General features: G+C 33.4%; 1 protein-coding gene across 1 annotated transcript in view; it reads right to left on the bottom strand.

The window, feature by feature from the left end:
* Window positions 1–3024: 3024 nt before the first annotated feature.
* LOC140164796 (probable E3 ubiquitin-protein ligase HECTD4) overlaps window positions 3025–22289 on the bottom strand; it is a 105438-nt gene continuing 86173 nt past the window's right edge. Inside the window, 2 exon segments of the mRNA XM_072188162.1 lie at window positions 3025–5130; window positions 20281–20503. Of these exon segments, the coding sequence (XP_072044263.1) occupies window positions 4994–5130; window positions 20281–20503 (360 nt within the window). The 3' untranslated portion in view covers window positions 3025–4993.

Here is a 22289-nt window from a genome sequence, read left to right as displayed (position 1 = left end):
GATAATTATTATCTACCAAGCATTTTTAATATTTTCTTTTAAATTCACTGTTCTAAGTATAATATCAAATGAATACATGATTTTTTAAACAAAATCATTATTTTATTCTTTTTCTCTATTTCATTAAAATTCATTTGATTTTTGCATTTCTATACACTTGCACAAAGTTTGCTCACACATCCAACACATGATAAATATAAACCTAAAGACACTTATATTATTGCAATTATAAAGACAATTCTATGAAAAAAGTCACAATACATGCAATTGTTTTTTAAAAGGTGAAATAAACAGCAACACAACAATCTTATTTTCTACCAGACTTGGCAGACAAAATATTAATACTCTTTTCTGAAATTCTGTAGTACATACATTATTTAACATAAACATTGAGCAAAAACAAGATTAAAATATAGTTAGTGATGATAAGTAATAAAACTATAAATTAAAATATATGTATCTAAGAAAGTTTCATTAACAAAAAGTTCACAATACATACAATAATATTTGTGTTGTGTTTCCACACTCAAACTAAACTGAAAGTGCTACAAATAATGCATTATCTAAAGGATAACAAACCCCTATCAATACGAGGGGTATCAAAAAGTTTTAGAAATAAGCCCAGAAGTGAAAGAGCTATATCAATGAAATTTTGTCAGTACAATCACTGGTCCTTATGTACACTATGGTGCAAAAATGGTCTCATAAGTATTTTTACTTTTTTTACAGGAGCTAGATGTCACTACCTGCCTATGTAACCGCATAACCAGCAAAATGGAGAAAATTGAGTTATGCAGCATGATTAAGTTCCACTTTAAGGGTTACAGTGCCCAGAAAATCTGTGATGAAATAAAATTCCTTTTCCAAAAAGCAACAGTGACATATCACAATCACCACGAAGATAACTTTCATTTCATCATCAATTTTCTAGGCACTGCAACCCTTCAAAAGCAGGATCTTAATAATGCTGCTTGCCTCAATTTTCTCAATCTTGCAGTTTATACGCAGTAACTGGGGCAGCAGGTTATTGGCATCTAGTGCCACCTGTAAAAAAAGTAAACATACCTTTGAGACCATTTTTGGACCATAATGTACATAAGGACCAGTGATTGCACTGACAAAATTCGATTGATATAGCTCTTTCACTTCTGGGCGATTTCTAAACTTTTTGATACCCCTCGTACAATTATTTCTCAATTAATTTCTAACAACAGAAAGGTCACATTGTTTTCTTACACAGCAAAACTGTGATCTGACAAAAAAATGTCCTCACGGTCCTGGGTTCAAGCCCAGGCCGTGCCCAAGGTCACTTGTGCACTTGGTTTGTCCCGATCCATGCTTGTTCTCGCAGGTTTTCACCAGGGTCTCCGGTTTCCTCCTGCTTTCAAAAACTTCCTTCACCCAATGGAATTTCGGGAGCTGCACAGATAATTCACAATGGCAGTGAAATTACAGTGCTTTGAATCTTCTGAGATAGGGAAAAAGGCTCCAAAATGTATTTTTTTAGTAATAATATTTATTTCTTAAGCCCATATGCTTAGTGTAGTCAGTGACATCCATAATTACCAGTGCTTTGAGTGAACACTCCTGATTTGAAGCTACATGTCATGAAATTTGCACTAACATCAGATCAAAAGCACTATATAGTTATAAAATCTAGCTTGGTTCATATATAAATAACATTCTAATCATTCATTTTAAGTTACTATTATTTTCATTTAGATATATTATGACCAAAATTGATTGACCATTCCACTTGCAGTCCACCCCCCCCCCCAACGGAAAACATGTGAAACTCAAATGGGGTTACCTGAATGGGCAATTCAATTTGAAATCTACACACTTTGTGTGGGAGATTAAGATCATGTTTTCCATGGGGGTAATGGATTTCACATGGAATGGCCAAGGAATTCACATGGAATAGCCAAATATTTCCCAATTAAAGGAGATGTGCTTACCTTGAACAAACAGTAACACTATTTTTTTTTATTATTGTGACCACCGTATAATGCCAAATAACATCCAACTATAACACATCCGCATCCTTTTTGTATTATTTTGTCTCCAGAGGGTGGCATTGCCAATTTTTCAACAGTGATCGACAATTTTTGTCTTGGTTGCTACTCGTGCTCGGCCAATTGCATAAAGCACTTCACATGCTACATATATATAGAGATGGTTAATAGTAAATTGTAATTTGGCATTATGCAAATATTGTGACCATTTGATTTGCTTGATGAATAAAACTTAAAATTTTCATTATTTATTATGTGATGAGTTCCGATGCAAAAAGCGATATTTCCTTTTTTTTTTAAATTTGAGATAACTTTTTTTGATCCTAGTTTCAAAAATATACTTTGGATTTTGTAAAGTAAGGTGTCAATTTAAAGCTAGCATTATAGGGCAGATGTTGGTGACCTTAAGGGATCTGGAATGAGCGTTTTGACAGTATTTTTTGTGGGACATGAGAGCACATCAGACATATCGAATTGCATTCTGAATACGAAGAATGTCTTTCTGATATGAAATAATTTTCATTTTTTGAAATTCACGATATAATACAAATTTTATGACAAATTATTAAAATTTGATATTTTTCACATATAACAGTCCTCGAAGTAAATTTTATAAATCTAATGATATATTCTTAAAAAGTGTATGTAGCTGGGAGGAAAAGCCGACGATCAATTGAAAATTTTGACCTTTCATATTGAAGATATGGATTTTTTTCCCAAAAGACCAATTTTTTTTTGTATTTTGGGAAAAAATCCATATCTTCAATACGAAGGGTCAAAATTTTCAATTGATCGTCGGCTTTTCATCCCACCTACATACACTTTAAGTATAAATCATCAGATTTATAAAGTTTACTTAGAGTACTGTTAAATATCAAAAATATCAATTTTTAATCATTTGCCATAAAATGTGTATTAAATTGCGAATTTCAAAAAAAAAATCAAAATTATTTGATATCAGAAGGACATTCTTCGTATTCAGAATGCAATTCGATATGTCTGATCTAATAATGTCCCACAATAAATACTGTCCAAACGTTCATACCCCACCCTTTGATAAAAAAATAAAAAAATGGCGCATATCAAGTTTTGCATCTGAAACTCCTCATAAAAATAATGTATCACATTTCTGGAAAATATATTTATTTCCTATTAACATACAAACTTTCCCTCCAAATTTGCTAATTTTTCACCATTTTATATGTATTTTCTTTTACTGGCCAAACAAAAAAAAAACCCTGCAAATAGCAAATTTCCCTCATTACATGTATCACAAATATTGACTTCTTTGACCACTAAATGGTACTTTACAATAATCCTTCTGAATATATGTGTTGGCTTCATTTTGATGAACCTCCTATGCTAATTCCAAATTCACAGACATAAAATATTTCTGTAAAAAATGTTGCTCTAACTTATTTGAAATCCTTTCATTAGGCAAAAAAAAATTATTGTGTTGCCCTCAAGTGGAAAAATGGGAAAGTTGGGTCGGACAGTCGGATTTCTTTTTTTCAAACCTTCAGTTTTTTTTAAAATCCCCTCAAATATTAAATAATGCTTCTTCAATTAGGAAACATTTGTCAATTTTGACTTCTGGATACCTGTTAGACATCGATTAAAGACTAGTCTTTCAATAAGATATTAATTTTAAGTGAAAAACATTGATTTTTTGAACAAATCTGTAAAAATCATCATTCAAAAAAAAAAAAAAAAATGCCGACCCTGATTTTTTAGGATTTAGGGTCGGGCGGTTGAGGACAACAAAACAATTTTTTTTTGGCCTTATCCCTATCACATATGCAAAACTCATACTTATCCTCTACATGTTTTTAAATAACAATAAATTAAAACTTTATAACATACTCATCAAACACACACGTCTACACATATCACACTATCCATTGTTAAGTTTCTATTTCCACCTGAACAAGTTAATGTTCCAATTGATTATATGGATAAATATTGGCTAAGTCAATAGACCTATTTTTCCTTTGCTAAACCAAAATATTTAATTCAAGAATAATAATACCATCCCCACCTTTTTGAACCCACAACTTCGTAGCGAGCTGTGACACCATATAACTGTGGAAGCTCAACAATTTAATAATCGCCATTAACGTTATTGATACAAAAACGTTGTCACAGATAAATAGGCAAGAAATGTGACATAGGCTATTCGATTTAAAATCCATACACCCCCTATGGAAGACATGGTCTTAGTCTTCCACACAGGGAGAGTGAATTTCAAATGGGGTTACCTGAATGGATGGCTCCATTTGAAATTCACATTCCCTATGTGAGGGATTAAGGTCATGTCTTCCTTAGGGGTACATGGATTTTAACTGAAAAGCCCATTAAAACATGGACAAATGAGCTGAATGATACTTTATGCAGCTCGTAATAAGTGAGACTTGTAATACCATGGATTGATAAATTGCGTTTATGTGCATCAATTAAGTTTCATGCACTCTTAGATATCGTGAACCAATCAGTGCAAATGTTATAAATATGCAAACCATGCATTAATTGAATGCATGGGCACGCACTCTGCGCAGTGCTTTCGGACACGTTCATGTCCCAGTAATCTTAATCATTTTTTTTCCAATTGCTCAAATTGAGCTGTTTCTAGAACAATTGGATATACTGTGTAAGTGGTAATTTTTACATACAGTTATTTTTGCGATTTGGAATGAGAGGCACATTTTCGTGAATGTTATTTTTGCAATTGCCCAGTCCTTCTCTATACTTGTAATACATTATTGCATATATTCGCGAGGTGTTATTTTCGTGGTTGGAGCTCTAATCACAGAATTTGCGAAAATAAAACCCTCGCAAAAAAATGACCACTTATACAGTAATCAAAATCATAAGTTTACCTGGATACTAAAGTTAGGGTGGGATATTGTCACATATCCATTAAAATTCTCACAAATTGTTTAAATCCCATTTGAGTATGCAATGGCAAATAGCTAGTACACTTATCCACTGAGTGGGTCCTCTCTACAGTTAATGGCATAGAGTAGCCTCTGTGTCATTATTTCTTGGCTAGAATATTGCGGCAGCTTGATCATGAACATGCACGTCTCCACTCGGATGAAACGAGAGTCGGGAGAACCTGAAGCAAAAATGCAAGAAAATATGTAATGATAATGGGTATTAATGCACATGACACAGAAAAAGCATTTGAACATTAGGCCAAATAAAAAACAATAGATTTGTCTCCCCCGCATGCATTAGATTTATGCTGCATGTTTGGTCATGAAAATTGCAGAAGTTGTATTTTATTTCTGATTAGTCTAGCCGAGCGGCGGCTAGACTCCTGTTTCCCAGTAGTTTCTTTCTTCTTCTTCTTCTTCTTGCACAGCAGCCATCGGCGCTGTGCATTCTTTTTTCCGCGTTCTTCTTTCTTTCTTTCTTCTTCTTCTTCTTCTTCTTCTGTCAACATTATTATCAGCCTCTTCTTCTGTCAACATTATTATCAGCCATCGTAGCCACATGCTTTCAGCCATGTTGACCATACTTGGTCACTAGTCAACATTATTATCAGCCTCTTCTTCTTCTGTCAACATTATTATCAGCCATCGTAGCCACATGCTTTCAGCCATGTTGACCATACTTGGTCACTAGTACCATTTGGTGGTGCAACAGATGTCACATGATCAACTTCCGGTCAAATGTCATCCACTTCCGGTCAATGGCTAAAACTGTGATTTTCACTAAAATGCTTCTCCTTCCACATATTACATAGCACCGTGACGTCACTTACACACATGCATCATCTATAGCCAGTGTCTAAAAGCTGTTAACAGAATTGGGATCAAAGGTCATTAAGAGGTCACTTCCGGTAATCTGACAAATTTGTAAAAAATATTCAAAAAATCACTGTCTTTACAAATTACATAGCAGAGAGTCGCCATTAGCACACATGCATCGCTACTAGCTAGGGTCTTTAGGATGCCTACAGTTTTAGGGTCAAAGGTCATTAAGGGGTTACTTCGGTCAAAAAAAATTATCAAAAAAAAAAATTATCAAAAAGTTTAAAAATTTTTATCTCAAAATGTGAACAGACCAGAGTAATATAATCATCATACATGAATCAGTGTTACCTGATGTATGCATGGTATTTTTATTTTGGGGGTCAAAGGTCATTAAGGGGTCACTTCCTGTTTTTAGCTAAATAACTTTAAGAATTTTTATCTCAACAACTAAACATAATAGAATTTTTTAATTAAAATTGGAACAATGCATTTTGTCGGTGTACATAAGGTTTTTTTTTCATTGAGGTCAAAGGTCATTAAGGGGTCAAAAGGTCAATCATAAATTAAAAAAAATTTAAATCCATGTATAAGTTCCGATTAAGCTGAAATTCACCAGGAATATTCCTTATGACATCCTAAGCACTATGTAATATTTTTGCGGGGTCAAAGGTAATTAAGGGATCACTTCCGGTTCTCACAGATTCATTTGTCACTGCTGGCTGTGCATCCTCATGGTCGCAGGTAACATAATCAGATCTCGTTCTTCTTCTTTCTGTCAACATTTAACATAATTTGCTCCAGCTCCTTTATTATTTGACCGATTATGACCAAACTTGGGCACAAGCTCCACTACCCCAGCCTTTACATTTGACATGACCCATTTGGGGTCAAACGTCATGCATGAGTAATTTTGGCTAAAAAATTGATTTTGACCAAAAATGCTTCTTCTCCTACAGATTACATGGTAGAGTAGTGAGATTTATACATTGACCTTGGCTATAGCCGGGGCCTATGGGGTCCTCACAGATTTGGGGTCAAAGGTCATTAAGGTGGTATTTCCGGCACATAACCAAATACCTTCAAAATGCTTCTTTTCCTACAGATTCTATGGTACAGAGATGCGACTGACACATATTAGTACAGGAGCAGCAACCTCAAAAAAATGACTTCGTTCACCCTCCACTACATACAAGGTTTGACACCATAGGTAGTTAGTATGGACCCTCTAGATCACTGCTAGGTAGGTAGTGGACTCAAATTGTGGTATCACTTTTTTTTTACAGGTCATTTTATGTGTCGACATATAATCGCATAAAATCACCAAAAATAGGACAAAATTAAGGGGTAGGGGAGATATAAATTCTCATAACTCAACTTTTACTCATAATAATGAATTTATTTTGGTATGAATATGTAGCTAATTGATTGTTCTAACTGCCTAGTATTATTTGAAAGCAAACCTAGGTTTCATTTGATCATGATTGGAAGTGGCCAGTCCATACACTAGTGAAAAATCAGATTTTCACAACAATGCATAGGGTGGGTGTTTTTGTGACATTGGCTTCAAATTTTACTATTGTGCCAATTTCTATTTTCAAAATTAATTAAATTTCCTTTTTTTTTTTTTGTTTTTAATATCAAGCATATCTAGGCAAACTTTGATGTTCTGGTTCAAATATTTATGTATGTGCATGTTTGCTTGCATGTTGGTTTGTGTTGTGTGGGTTTGGGGTACGTGTGTGTGGGTATGTGGGGGTGGGTGCGGGGTGTGTATAGGGTTCAGGGTTGGGGTGTTTTACATGTTTTAATATGTCACTCGGCTGAACTATATAAGTTCTATTAACAAAATTTGTTTGTTAAGTTGCCATTCATGTAATATTTTGAATATTTATATGTGTGGGGTGAGATCAACCGCTGTTTGTCAGGAAAATAGACTGAAAATGTAAAAAAAATAGTTACTTTTCCACATGTAGCAGCGTGTGTAACAACATTAAGGGGTAGGGGAAATATAAACCATCATAACTCAACTTCAACTCATGATAATGAATTCATTTTGGAATTAATATGTAGCTAATTGATTGTTCAAACATGTTAGTATTATTTTAAAGCAAAGCAAACATTAATTGTCAGGTAGATAGCCATAAAATGTGAGAAAGGGTTACTTTTCTATGTATAACCATGTCAAATATGGCATTATTAAGGGGTAGGGAAATAAAACCACCATAACTCAACCTTTACTCATAATAATGAATTCATTTTGGTATCAACATGTAGCTAATTGATTGTTCTAACTTTCCAGTATTATTTTTAACAGAAAAACCATAAGATAGACATAAAATATGACAAAAATGTTAATTTTCCAATGTGTAACAGCGTAAAATTTGACAATATTAAAGGTTAGGGGACGTACAAACCAACGTAATTCGACATTTATTCATTATAATTCATTCATTTTGGCATTAATATATAGCTATTTGGTTGTTGTAATCTTTTAAAGCAAAATAACCATTAATTGTTAGCTGGAAAGACATAAAATGTTAAAAAAATGTCAATTTTTCATGTGTAGTACCGTAAAATATGACAATATTAAGGTGTAGGGGACATTCAAATCACCAAAACTCAAGTTTTACTGATGAAAATGAATTCATTTTGGTAACAATATGTAGTTAATTGTTAGTTCTAACTTTCTAGTATTATTTAAAAGCAATTAAACCATTAGTTGTGAGGTAGATAGACATAAAATGTACGAACATGTTAATATTCAATGTCTAACAGCGTAAAATATGACAATATTAAGGGGTAAGGGACATACAAATCACCAAAACACAGGTTTCACTGACGAAAATGAATTCCATTTTGGTACCAATATGTAGCTATTTGATTGTTCTCATTTTCTGGCATTATTTTAAAAACAATTAAACCATTAGTTATCAGGTAGTTAAACATACAATATGAGAAAAATGTTAATATTCAATGTCTAACAGCGTAAAATATGACAATATTAAGGGGTAGGGGACATACAAATCACCAAAACTCAAGTTTTACTGATGAAAATGAATTCATTTTGGTATCAATATGTAGCTAATATTTGATAGTTCTAACCTTCTAGTATTACTTTAAAAGCAATTAAGCCATTAGTTGTCCGGTAGATAGACATAAAATGTATGAAAATGTTAATATTCAATGTCTAACGGCGTAAAATATGACAATATTAAGGGGTAAGGGGACATACAAATCACCCAAACTCAAGTTTTACTGATGAAAATGAATTCAGTTTGGTATCAATATGTAGCTATTTGATAGTTCTAACTTTCTAGTATTATTTTAAAAGCAATTAAGCCATTAGTTGTCCGGTAGATAGACATAAAATGCATGAAAATGTTAATATTCAATGTCTAACAGCGTAAAATATGACAATTATTAAGGGGTAAGGGGACATACAAATCACCAAAACTCAAGTTTTGCTGATGAAAATGAATTCATTTTGGTATCAATATGTAGCTATTTGATAGTTCTAACTTTCTAGTATTATTTTAAAAGCAACTTAAAATTCATTAGTTGTCCGGTAGATAGACATAAAATGTATGAAAATGTTAATATTCAATGTCTAACGCGTAAAATATGACAATATTAAGGGGTAAGGGACATACAAATCACCCAAACTCAAGTTTTACTGATGAAAATGAATTCATTTTGGTATCAATATGTAGCTATTTGATAGTTCTAACCTTCTAGTATTATTTTAAAAGCAATTAAGCCATTAGTTGTCCGGTAGATAGACATAAAATGTATGAAAATGTTAATATTCAATGTCTAACAGCGTAAAATATGACAATATTAAGGGGTAAGGGGACATACAAATCACCCAAACTCAAGTTTTACTGATGAAAATGAATTCATTTTGGTATCAATATGTAGCTATTTGATAGTTCTAACCTTCTAGTATTATTTTAAAAGCAATTAAGCCATTAGTTGTCCGGTAGATAGACATAAAATGTATGAAAATGTTAATATTCAATGTCTAACAGCGTAAAATATGACAATATTAAGGGGTAAGGGGACATACAAATCACCCAAACTCAAGTTTTACTGATGAAAATGAATTCATTTTGGTATCAATATGTAGCTATTTGATAGTTCTAACCTTCTAGTATTATTTTAAAAGCAATTAAGCCATTAGTTGTCCGGTAGATAGACATAAAATGTATGAAAATGTTAATATTCAATGTCTAACAGCGTAAAATACGACAATATTAAGGGGTAAGGGGACATACAAATCACCCAAACTCAAGTTTTACTGATGAAAATGAATTCATTTTGGTATCAATATGTAGCTATTTGATAGTTCTAACCTTCTAGTATTATTTTAAAAGCAATTAAGCCATTAGTTGTCCGGTAGATAGACATAAAATGTATGAAAATGTTAATATTCAATGTCTAACAGCGTAAAATATGACAATATTAAGGGGGAAGGGGGCAGACAAATCACCCAAACTCAAGTTTTACTGATGAAAATGAATTCATTTTGGTATCAATATGTAGCTATTTGATAGTTCTAACCTTCTAGTATTATTTTAAAAGCAATTAAGCCATTAGTTGTCCGGTAGATAGACATAAAATGTATGAAAATGTTAATATTCAATGTCTAACAGCGTAAAATACGACAATATTAAGGGGTAAGGGGACATACAAATCACCCAAACTCAAGTTTTACTGATGAAAATGAATTCATTTTGGTATCAATATGTAGCTATTTGATAGTTCTAACCTTCTAGTATTATTTTAAAAGCAATTAAGCCATTAGTTGTCCGGTAGATAGACATAAAATGTATGAAAATGTTAATATTCAATGTCTAACAGCGTAAAATATGACAATATTAAGGGGTAAGGGACATACAAATCACCCAAACTCAAGTTTTACTGATGAAAATGAATTCATTTTGGTATCAATATGTAGCTATTTGATAGTTCTAACCTTCTAGTATTATTTTAAAAGCAATTAAGCCATTAGTTGTCCGGTAGATAGACATAAAATGTATGAAAATGTTAATATTCAATGTCTAACAGCGTAAAATATGACAATTATTAAGGGGTACATACAAATCACGAAAAACGTAAGTTTTGCTGATGAAAATGAATTCATTTTGGTATCAATATGTAGCTATTTGATAGTTCTAACTTTCTAGTATTATTTTAAAAGCAACTTAAAATTCATTAGTTGTCCGGTAGATAGACATAAAATGTATGAAAATGTTAATATTCAATGTCTAACAGGCGTAAAATATGACAATATTAAGGGGTAAGGGACATACAAATCACCCAAACTCAAGTTTTACTGATGAAAATGAATTCATTTTGGTATCAATATGTAGCTATTTGATAGTTCTAACCTTCTAGTATTATTTTAAAAGCAATTAAGCCATTAGTTGTCCGGTAGATAGACATAAAATGTATGAAAATGTTAATATTCAATGTCTAACAGCGTAAAATATGACAATATTAAGGGGTAAGGGACATACAAATCACCCAAACTCAAGTTTTACTGATGAAAATGAATTCATTTTGGTATCAATATGTAGCTATTTGATAGTTCTAACCTTCTAGTATTATTTTAAAAGCAATTAAGCCATTAGTTGTCCGGTAGATAGACATAAAATGTATGAAAATGTTAATATTCAATGTCTAACAGCGTAAAATATGACAATATTAAGGGGTAAGGGACATACAAATCACCCAAACTCAAGTTTTACTGATGAAAATGAATTCATTTTGGTATCAATATGTAGCTATTTGATAGTTCTAACTTTCTAGTATTATTTTAAAAGCAATTAAGCCATTAGTTGTCCGGTAGATAGACATAAAATGTATGAAAATGTTAATATTCAATGTCTAACAGCGTAAAATATGACAATATTAAGGGGTAAGGGACATACAAATCACCCAAACTCAAGTTTTACTGATGAAAATGAATTCATTTTGGTATCAATATGTAGCTATTTGATAGTTCTAACCTTCTAGTATTATTTTAAAAGCAATTAAGCCATTAGTTGTCCGGTAGATAGACATAAAATGTATGAAAATGTTAATATTCAATGTCTAACAGCGTAAAATATGACAATTATTAAGGGGTAAGGGGACATACAAATCACCAAAACTCAAGTTTTGCTGATGAAAATGAATTCATTTTGGTATCAATATGTAGCTATTTGATAGTTCTAACTTTCTAGTATTATTTTAAAAGCAACTTAAAATTCATTAGTTGTCCGGTAGATAGACATAAAATGTATGAAAATGTTAATATTCAATGTCTAACAGCGTAAAATATGACAATATTAAGGGGTAAGGGACATACAAATCACCAAAACACAGGTTTCACTGACGAAAATGAATTCCATTTTGGTATCAATATGTAGCTATTTGATAGTTCTAACTTTCTAGTATTATTTTAAAAGCAACTTAAAATTCATTAGTTGTCAGGTAGATAAACATAAAATGTATGAAAATGTTAATATTCAATGTCTAACAGCGTAAAATATGACAATATTAAGGGGTAAGGGGACATACAAATCACCAAAACACAAGTTTCAGTGACGAAAATGAATTCCATTTTGGCATCAATATGTAGCTATTTGATTGTTCTCATTTTCTGGCATTATTTTAAAAGCAATTAAGTTTCCCACGAGGGGTTGAAGGTCATAATGGGACCAATACTAAAACATTATCCTATCATGTTGTAATGTTGTAATCTCAAATTGTTCCTCTCATCGCTAAGAATTTAAAGAAAGACAATTGTCATAGTTCTACGAAGCTTAGTTCAGGGGTTATAACGTCGAATATATCAATATTATAAATAAAGGTCAAATTTTTAAAATGGTCCAATTGCACCAATTAACGTAAGAAACCTCAATCGTATACTACATTCAAATTTTGGTGCAACGATTTGTATTCCTGTGTTCCCCTTCACAGTTAATGCAGCCAAAGTTGAGTTATGGTAATATTTCCCCTACCCTTAATATTATTATATTTGACACTGTTACACATGGAAGTTTTTTCTCACATTTCCTTTGTATCTACATAACAACTAATGATACCAGAACGTTCGATGAATTCATTATCAAGAGTAAAAGTTGAGTTATGGGAGTTTATATTTCCCCTACCTTGATATTGTCATATTTAGGGACCGTTCACAAACACTTGTAAGGGGGGGGCCTGATGCAAAAAGGGGGCCCTGAATTTTTTTACCCTCCTAAGGGGGGGGGGCCTGAAAAAAAAATGATCAAAAATTTTCCTGGAAAAGTTTATATGATTTTCTATGGGGTTGACCCATAATTTTGATGTCAAAAAGGGGGCCCTACAATTTTTGAGGTCTGTAAAGGGGGGGCTCAAAGAATATTTTGCGATGAAATTTTTTTGCATCAGGCCCCTCCCCTTACAAGTGTTTGTGAACGGTCCATTACGCTGCTAGATATAGAAAATGACTTCTTCTGACAGTTTCTGTGTATCTACCTGACAACTAATGATCGCTTTGTTTATAGAAAGTTAGAACAGCCAATCAGATACATTTTGATACCAAGATGAATTCATTTTCATGAGTAAAAGTTGAGTTATGGCAGTTATATATTTCCCTACCCTTAATATTGTCATTTTACGCTGTTAGACATAGAAAAATTACCTTTTCCTCACAGTTTCTGTATATACTGCCTGACAAATAATGGTCGCTTTGCTTTAAAATAATACTAGAAAGCTAGACCAATCACTTAGATATATTTTGATACCAAGATGAATTCATTTTCATGAGTAAAAGTTGAGTTATGGCAGTTTACATTTCCCTACCCCATAATATTGTCATATTTACGCTGTTAGACATAGAATATTTACCCTTTCCTCACAGTTACTGTGTATCTACCTGACAACTAATGATCGCTTTGCTTTGAAATAATACTAGAAAGTTAGAACAATCACTTAAATACATTTTGATACCAAGATGAATTCATTTTCATGAGTAAAAGTTGAGTTGTGGCAGTTTATATTTCCCTACCCCTTAATATTGTCATATTTATTTATGCTGTTAGACATAGAATAGTTACCTTTTCCTCACAAATACTGTGTATCTACCTGACAAATAATGGTCGCTTTGCTTTAAAATAATACTAGAAAGTTAGAACAATCACTTAGATACATTTTGATACCAAGATGAATTCATTTTCATGAGTAAAAGTTGAGTTATGGCAGTTATAAATTTCCCCTACCCCTTAATATTGTCATTTTACGCTGTTAGACATAGAAAATTTACCTTTTCCTCACAGTTTCTGTATATCTGCCTGACAAATAATGGTCGCTTTGCTTTAAGATAATACTAGAAAGCTAGACCAATAACTTGGATATATTTTGATACCAAGATGAATTCATTTTCATGAGTAAAAGTTGAGTTATGACAGTTTACATTTCCCCTACCCCGTAATATTGTCATCTTCACGCTGTTAGACATAGAAAAGTTACCTTTTCCTCACAGTTTCTGTATATCTGTCTGACAACTTATGGTTGCTTTGCTTTAAAATGATACTAGAAAGTTAGAACAATCACTTAGATACATTTTGATACCAAGATGAATTCATTTTCATGAGTAAAAGTTGAGTTATGGCAGTTTATATTTCCCCTACCCTTAATATTGTCATATTTACGCTGTTAGACATAGAAAACGTACCCTTTTCTCACAGTTTCTGTGTATCTACCTGACAACTAATGGTCGCTTTGCTTTTAAAATAATACAAAAAGTTAGAACAATCAATTAGATATACATATTAAATTGAATTGAATAGAATTAATACCAAGATGAAGTCAATATCATGAGTAAAATATTGAGTTCTGATGATTTATTTTCCCCTGCCCCTTAATATTTTTCTATGTTATGCTGATATACGAGGGAAATCAACATCAGTTTTTGTTGGGTTTTTTGGTTTTTTTAAACATTTTTTGTCTTTTTCCCAGTGGTTACTCACGTCCTACACATAAATATTCACATCAATGGAAACTTAACGGATTTTGTAAATGGAAGTTGGTGCAGTGAAGTGACATATTAAGACATGTACATCCCCTCACCCCCACACATACCCTATGTACACCCAACACCCCCCCCCACACACACACACACACCTCGTCCCACAGACACCCCAACGAACTCATACATATTATAATGATTGGAACTGTTACAATAATGTTTCCCTTGATATGCTTAACATTAAAAACAAAATAAAACATTAAAATTTAAATTACAAAATTTAAAATAGAAACTGAATCAATTTTGAAAATATAAAGTGGTATAGTTGTGAGATTTGTGGCCAATGTCAAACTTTACACATATGGTTTAAAAAATCAGATTACCACTCATTTATGGACTATATACTTCCAAATATGCTCAAATGAAACCTGTTTTTGTTTAAAAATAATACTAGAAAGTTAGGAAAATCATTTAGCTACATATTGATACCAAAATGAATTCAAAATCACGAGTAAAAGTTGAGTTCTTGGAATTTATATCTCCCCTACCCCTTAATTTTGTCCTATTTTTTGGTGATTTATGCGATTATCGTCCATACATAAAATGACCTGTAAAAAAAGTGATACCACAATTTGAGTCCACTACCTACCTAGCAGTGATCTAGAGGGTCCATACTAACTACCTATGGTGTCAAACCTTGTATGTAGTGGAGGGTGAACCAAGTCCTTATTTAGGCCCCCTGTGGGATCTTGCTCCTGGACTATATGCATTGACATTAGTTGGTGTCTATGGGGTCCTCACAGATTTTGAGTTCAAGGTCATACAGGGGACAAAAATGGTTGATTACTGAAAATCACTTTAAAATTCAATATTTTCTGCATATTACGTGCTGTGATCATCCGAATAATGCCAAAAGGGCTCTAGCATTATGTTCATATACGATTGTAATCAGATTTGGCTTAAACATGGAGGAGGGTCTGTTTTGGGGTCAAAAGGGTAAAATTCTAAAGTTTGTCCGATTGAAATGAAAATTAGTATATGTGATCTTGATATGATTCAAAATATATTGGAGGTCATTTCAAGGTCACCAGAGGTCAACCAAAGGTCAAAAGGGGTCAAGTTCTAAAGTTTGTCCAATTTAAATGAAAATTAGTGTATGTGATCTTGATATGATTCAAAATATAATGGATGTCATTTCAAGGTCACCAGAGGTCAACCAAAGGTCAAAAGGGGTCAAATTGCAAAGTTTGTTCAATTTGAATCGAAATTAGTATACGTTATGTGGATATGATGCAAAATATGTGGTGAAGGTCATTTCCAGGTCATCAGAGGTCATTTCAATGTCACGGCTAGACTTCGCAGCCTTACTAAGGATGCAATATATCTAGTTTTTTATTCTATCTTTTATTTTAACAAAATTTAGCTGAAAATCTGCTATAATACTAATGTTCAGTTTAAAATTTGCTTGCGATCAAATCTGCAACTTCAAAAATGTATTAAATATTAGCTTAATATATGCAACATGGATACTTTCAACCCATGAAATTACAGTAGTGTAGGGTGAAATACTTCAAAAATTGAGGGTGTTGCTGCAAGCAAATCACACATTGTGCAGTGGCGTACCGTGGCCGCTCTAACCCCGGGGGGCTGAAGAAAATTCAATTTTGCCGCCTTCCTCAACAGCCTGAAAAGGTTGACCCCATTTTTTTTCCGGTGGTTTGAAAAAGTGAAGAGCAAAAAAAAAAAAAAAAAAAAAAAAAAAAGACTATAGGCCCTAAAAGCAACACATTTTGATGTATAGTACCATTTTCTCAAAAAATTCAAATTTGTGACCATCCAGCACAACTGAGCCCTGAAGTTGCCAATCATCATTTTTGAGATATTCAACCAAAATTTTCTGCTTGAAATTAGATTTAAAAATAAAATGATGTATATCATGTCTATAGTACTTGACATTTAAGTAGTGAAAAATCAATAAAACAGTCAATAAATCCTTTGTTTCCTGTTATTAAGTTCAATGGAGCATATCTCAATAGTGGCACTGGCGACATCCGGGCTCAGTTGAGGTGGATGGTCACGTTTTTCCCGCCTTTTTTCTTTACTAATTCTTTTTGCCGCCCCTTCTTCTTCCACCGCCCCTTCGTTTTGGCTGCCCCCTGCTTTTACCCCGGGGGACTAGCACCCCCAAAATATGCGCATGTTGTGGATTTAAATGGCTAAAACTGGATAAAAATGGTGCCAGCCATCACAATCACCGTAAGGAACCAATATTCCAACAATACTTTCAGAGATATTTTTTTCTTGAGCTGTTACGCCTCATGAACTTGAAATATGTTGACCATAACCTTTTGTTTATTGTTTTCTTCAACTAGGGAAGAAAACCAGGTCAAGGCTGTATCTATTTTTAGTATCGTTATGTTATTGTTCTGGTTTATTTGTCTCTTTGCTTGTTATTTGTTTCTTTCTTTTCTTTAGCTTCAAATTTCTGTTCAAATAGGGGAAATCCTTAGATAGTCCCTGCATTCTGTTTCAGTATTTACGTAAGGTTAAATTTTATAGGTAAGCAGGGATGCAGAGTATAAAATATAGGCCTAATCACAAAGTGAAAGATGGGTTTTTCAATTTCACGAGCCTGTAACTATCCATCATTTATCATGTGATTATATTTCTGCAATTATGAATTTAAGAAAGTTAAAAGTTGTTTATATCATTACATACGAAGGGCAGACAATAAGTTCCCGTAACCATTATGCATCTCCAGTCACATGTGACTCTTACAATAATATATAACTAAATCTTTATCTTCCAAAACACACATCCCAATATACCTCACCTGTTGATGGATACATTCCTTGTTTCCAGGGTTAATTATTAAAAAAAAAAATTAAATTGGATTTTTTTTAATTTGTATCGATTTTTTATTTTGTTTTTTATTACAAGAACTGCTATAACCCATAATAAATTCAAAAGAGAGCAGTAGAATGCTAGTCATATTCAAAACATGTTTTTACATGTGAATATTTCTAAGAAAATATTTGGCTAAAATCATGGGGAAAACCTTTTGAATTCTGCACATTGAAGATGCATTTATAGCAATAGATAAAATGTCACCATAGAGGTATAGTAATTGTATCCAAATGTTGTAGAAGCATTAGAAATGAAGTAAAACTGTCAATTTAAGAAAGAAATTTAACTAAAGTTGATTTAAATCAATGATTTTTTTTGAAAAAAATCATGTGACTTAAATTGTGATTTAAATCAGTGATTTATATTGGCGTGATTTAAATCAAACAACCCTGCTTGTTTCATAATTATTGTGAAGTAAATATACTCGGACTACCTCATACCTAAAATAAGGCTTTGACACTGTGTTGGTACTTTGACCAAAAAAAAAAAAAAAAAAAAAAGATTTGTCTCATGTCTCCAGCGTGCATTACATTTATGCAGCGTTTGCTCAAGAAAATTGCAGAAGTTGAATTATTCTATTATTCATTTTAACAGAAATTTTGCTGAAAATCTGCTATTGCTTCTGATTGAATCAGCAAATGTCAATACTATTTTGTAAGCCCTACTATAAACTACATGGGGTGTGCTGTATGACAACACTATAGAATTGCATTTGGGATATAATACAATACCCGGCATTATCTGGCATTACAGGGATCAGTGATCTGTCATTGCACCATATCTCATAAAATAGATGACATATTCTGACATCCCATGGCAAAAGAGCCTAAGCAATAAAAAATATTGTTTGATTGGCATAACATAAAAAAAAATTAAGGTCAGTAGGTCAGGATCTTTTTTTTTTTACTTTTAAAGCTGTAAATTGCATTTGATAAAGGCCTTGGAACTTTTTTTCTCTTTTTTTAAAAACTGCATAGCATCGTGTGATCTAGTTTTTTTTACGCGATGATCAGAGCAGACAAGACACCACTGAAATAATTCGCTGAACAGTATAATAAATAGTACCCCAATTAGGGTGGGTTACCATGTAAACATCTCAAAAAAAGTAACTAACCCCCCTTAAATAATGACCATTATTCAAAAACTGGCGACTGTATAACAAATCTGTAAAATGTGTTAGAAGCAGAATTTATTTCCGCACATTTTGATGTCACAGCGATACATTTAAATCAATGTAACCCAAGATTTGAAAGTTGCAGTAAATTGTACTGATTTTGTATTCTGTATAATGGAAGGAACTCTGTGTAATGATATCGTGAGTGTTTTTGTATTGTATGTTAGTGCAACTTTCAAATCTGGAGCTCACTACATTGTTTTCTGGGAAATTAATTCTGCTTCCAACACATTTTACAGATTTGTAATACAATAGTCCCTTTTTGAATAATGGCCATTTCTTAAGGAGGGTTAGATACTTTTTTTGAGATGTTTACACGTCAATACAGCCTGAGTACAGTTTTAATCAATTATCTCAAATATTATGCCCTTTTGCCATGGGAGGGCAGTATTATGAACAAAATGGCCTATAGTTGTTGATCATTTGGTGGTGTAGTTAGATGAGGCAATCATGATGAAAATTTTCAGTTTCATAATATATGAAGTGAAAGTTGATACACATTTTGTCAATTTTTAGTGTTTTTTGTGTGTGTAATTATGATACTTAAAATTCTCCTACACAGTATGTGCATCTAATGTAATCCCAGCTGGCCTGTGTATTCAAATGTATTATTGTATGTGCAACTTTATGTTATTATCTGTATTTCTCATATGTGACCTGGCACAAGTCGACGGACATGTTTTTGAGTTATAGGCCTTTAAAGATGACATTCCCATAAAAAAAATCAAATTTTGGAATTCTTGATTTCATGGTATTTGACTGTGGGACTAAGTGGACTTTCAAATCCTTGAAAGTACTTATTAAAAAGAGGTTTATTTAATCAATAAATAACAGTTGAATTGTGATAATCCCTATTAAATCCTGTGTAAGGCAGGAAACTAATTGGTCCATTACTCATAATAGCAATTTGGCAAAAATATCAAAGTATCATTTACAAATTTATCCATATCTTGAAAAGTATTGATGCTACTTATATAATTTTGGTACCATTTTAAAGCTGATTGTCACATGCTTACATTTTTATTAAATCGATGAAATGTCAAAAATGCGACTTGGTTTTGTCAGAGTGGGTCACATATTTTTATTTTAATGTACTTGGATTTTGATACATTTTTGACGCCTGGGTACCCCTGAAAAACAGTGCTAGTACCCCCAGGCAAAATAAGAACCAGGGATACAAGTAACCCTGAAGAAAAAATATGGAAAATTGGGGGGAAAAGCGTGAAAATTTGGGCTAAAAAGCCCCCAAATGGCCCGAAAATAAAAGAAATTGCGTAAATCTGGACTACAAAAAAATCTGAATTCTGTAAAATTACAGAAAACTTACATCCCTGAAGAACGAATAAAAATAAAATAAAATTGCGTGCTCTATTTTACACTTTTTTCAAAAAAAAAAAAAATCTGCAACCCTGCAAAACTCCTACTCACCACTAGCCCCATCAGGCGGTGCTATCTTCATTGGATATGGAGGCACATGTGTGGCGTCAACCTCACCATCATGACACGGGCAAGAGCAAGGTATACGCTCCTGATTACAGGCAAACTTGATAAACCGACAGAGCTCTTCTTGTGAGAACCCCTCCAAGGCATTCCAGAAGTATTCTATATGTGTGTCTGTCTCTACAAGGCCTACTTGATACATAGTGTGTGCCTGTGTACAGAAAAATAATATTTAATACTGTGAAAATAGTTACATACTCTGGGTATAGCATATACAGCAAGAAGGCCGAATGACACAAAAAGCCATAGAAAGCCATAGAATGAAGACACAGGAAGACACTAGAACTAGAAACGTCACGGTTTTCGATGCACGGCGTCGAATGGGATGCCTCCACCATGGGGCGATTTAAATGTGTACAAATCCATTTTTAGTAATTTGACCTCAGATGACCCTTGGGTGACCCTGGATGACCCCAAAATGACATGCCAAAAATTTGGCTTAATGTTGACTGTACCCACCAAGTTTCATGCCCATATGACCAATTTTATTAATTTGACCTTAGATGACCCCGAAATGACCATCCAAAATTTTGGCTCTAAATGTTGATTGTACCTACCAAGTTTCATGCCCATATGACAATTTTTAGTAATTTGAACTCAGATGACCCCTGGGTGACCTTGGATGACCCTGAAATGACCTTCCAAGAATTTGGCTCTAAATGTTGACTGTACCTACCAAGTTTCATGCCCATACGACCAATTTTATCAATTTGACCTTAGATGACCCCTGATGACCCCAAAATGACCTTCCAAAAAATTAACTCTAAATGTTGACTGTACCCACCAAGTTTCATGCCCATAAGACAATATTTAGACCTTCCAAAAATTTGGCTCTAAATGTTGACTGTATCTACCAAGTTTCATGCCCATACAACAGTTTTTAGTAATTTGACCTCAAATGACCTTTGACCTCAGTATATGACCTTGAACATCACCCAAAAAAAGTATCCAGAGTTTTTGACCACGACCCAACTATCCTGAAAATCTGAAGTCAATCCGCCCATCCATGCCCGAGATCCACAGCATCCGGACGGAAGCACGGAAGCTCGGACAGCCTGGTGCAAAAACAGTATGCCTCGCGGTGGAGGCATAAAAATACAATCTGGTTAAAAGCGTAATAATCAAGGGGCTGTCAACACTCACGCATTGGACGCGAGTCTCACACATTCCGGCACTTTCTCACGGTCTCACGCCAACACCGGCGTGTCCAGGATCTTTTCCTGCGGGAGGCTCAGCCCCTCTTTCAAAGTTATGCGGGGGACTTAATGGCTAAAATCGCAACAAAAAAAACCGGCTGATTTTATATGATTTTTAACAAAGTGCAGGGCTTCAGCACCTAAAGTGTGTTTATGCTTGTGTACGCGATGCGCACAGCTCCAACCACTGAAGAAATAAGAAATTCACTTTAGAGCTACTACTACCAACCCTTGTTACCAATAATCAACCTTCCAACCAAATCAAGGTTCTCCATGCAAATGCATGTGCGAAAGTGCATTTGTCTTTTTTACTCGCACACATTTATGCCGTATGCACTGGAACATAACTAACACTGAACAAAACACGTCTTTTTAAGTAGAACTTTTACAAAAGCAGCAGTTTCCCACTATAGCAGACCTGCCAACCTACCAAAGTCAGAAAGAGGGACATTGAGAACAAAACCTTGTACATGTACAAAACCAGGTACCTACAAATTCAAAGACTTGCGGTGTTCAATACTTTCAGAATTCAGGGAAGGTTTTGCAGGTCTCTATCACAATAGACTAAAGAGAATGCTATAGCAAAATTTTAAAGTGAAATTTGCATCATTTTCTGCTGTTCTTATATTTAAATTTGCCACCACTAAAATTGTCAAAAAACAGGACTATCCCTCTTTTTCACTTTGGTAAACCCCAATTGAGGGACAGTCCCTCAAAATAAGGGACAGTTGGCCGGTCTGC

This window comes from Amphiura filiformis, chromosome 11 (genome assembly GCF_039555335.1).
Source record: "Amphiura filiformis chromosome 11, Afil_fr2py, whole genome shotgun sequence".
NCBI lineage: Eukaryota > Metazoa > Echinodermata > Ophiuroidea > Amphilepidida > Amphiuridae > Amphiura > Amphiura filiformis.
The sequence above is the reverse complement of the archived record's forward strand: the minus strand, read 5'-3'. Positions and strand labels throughout refer to the sequence as shown.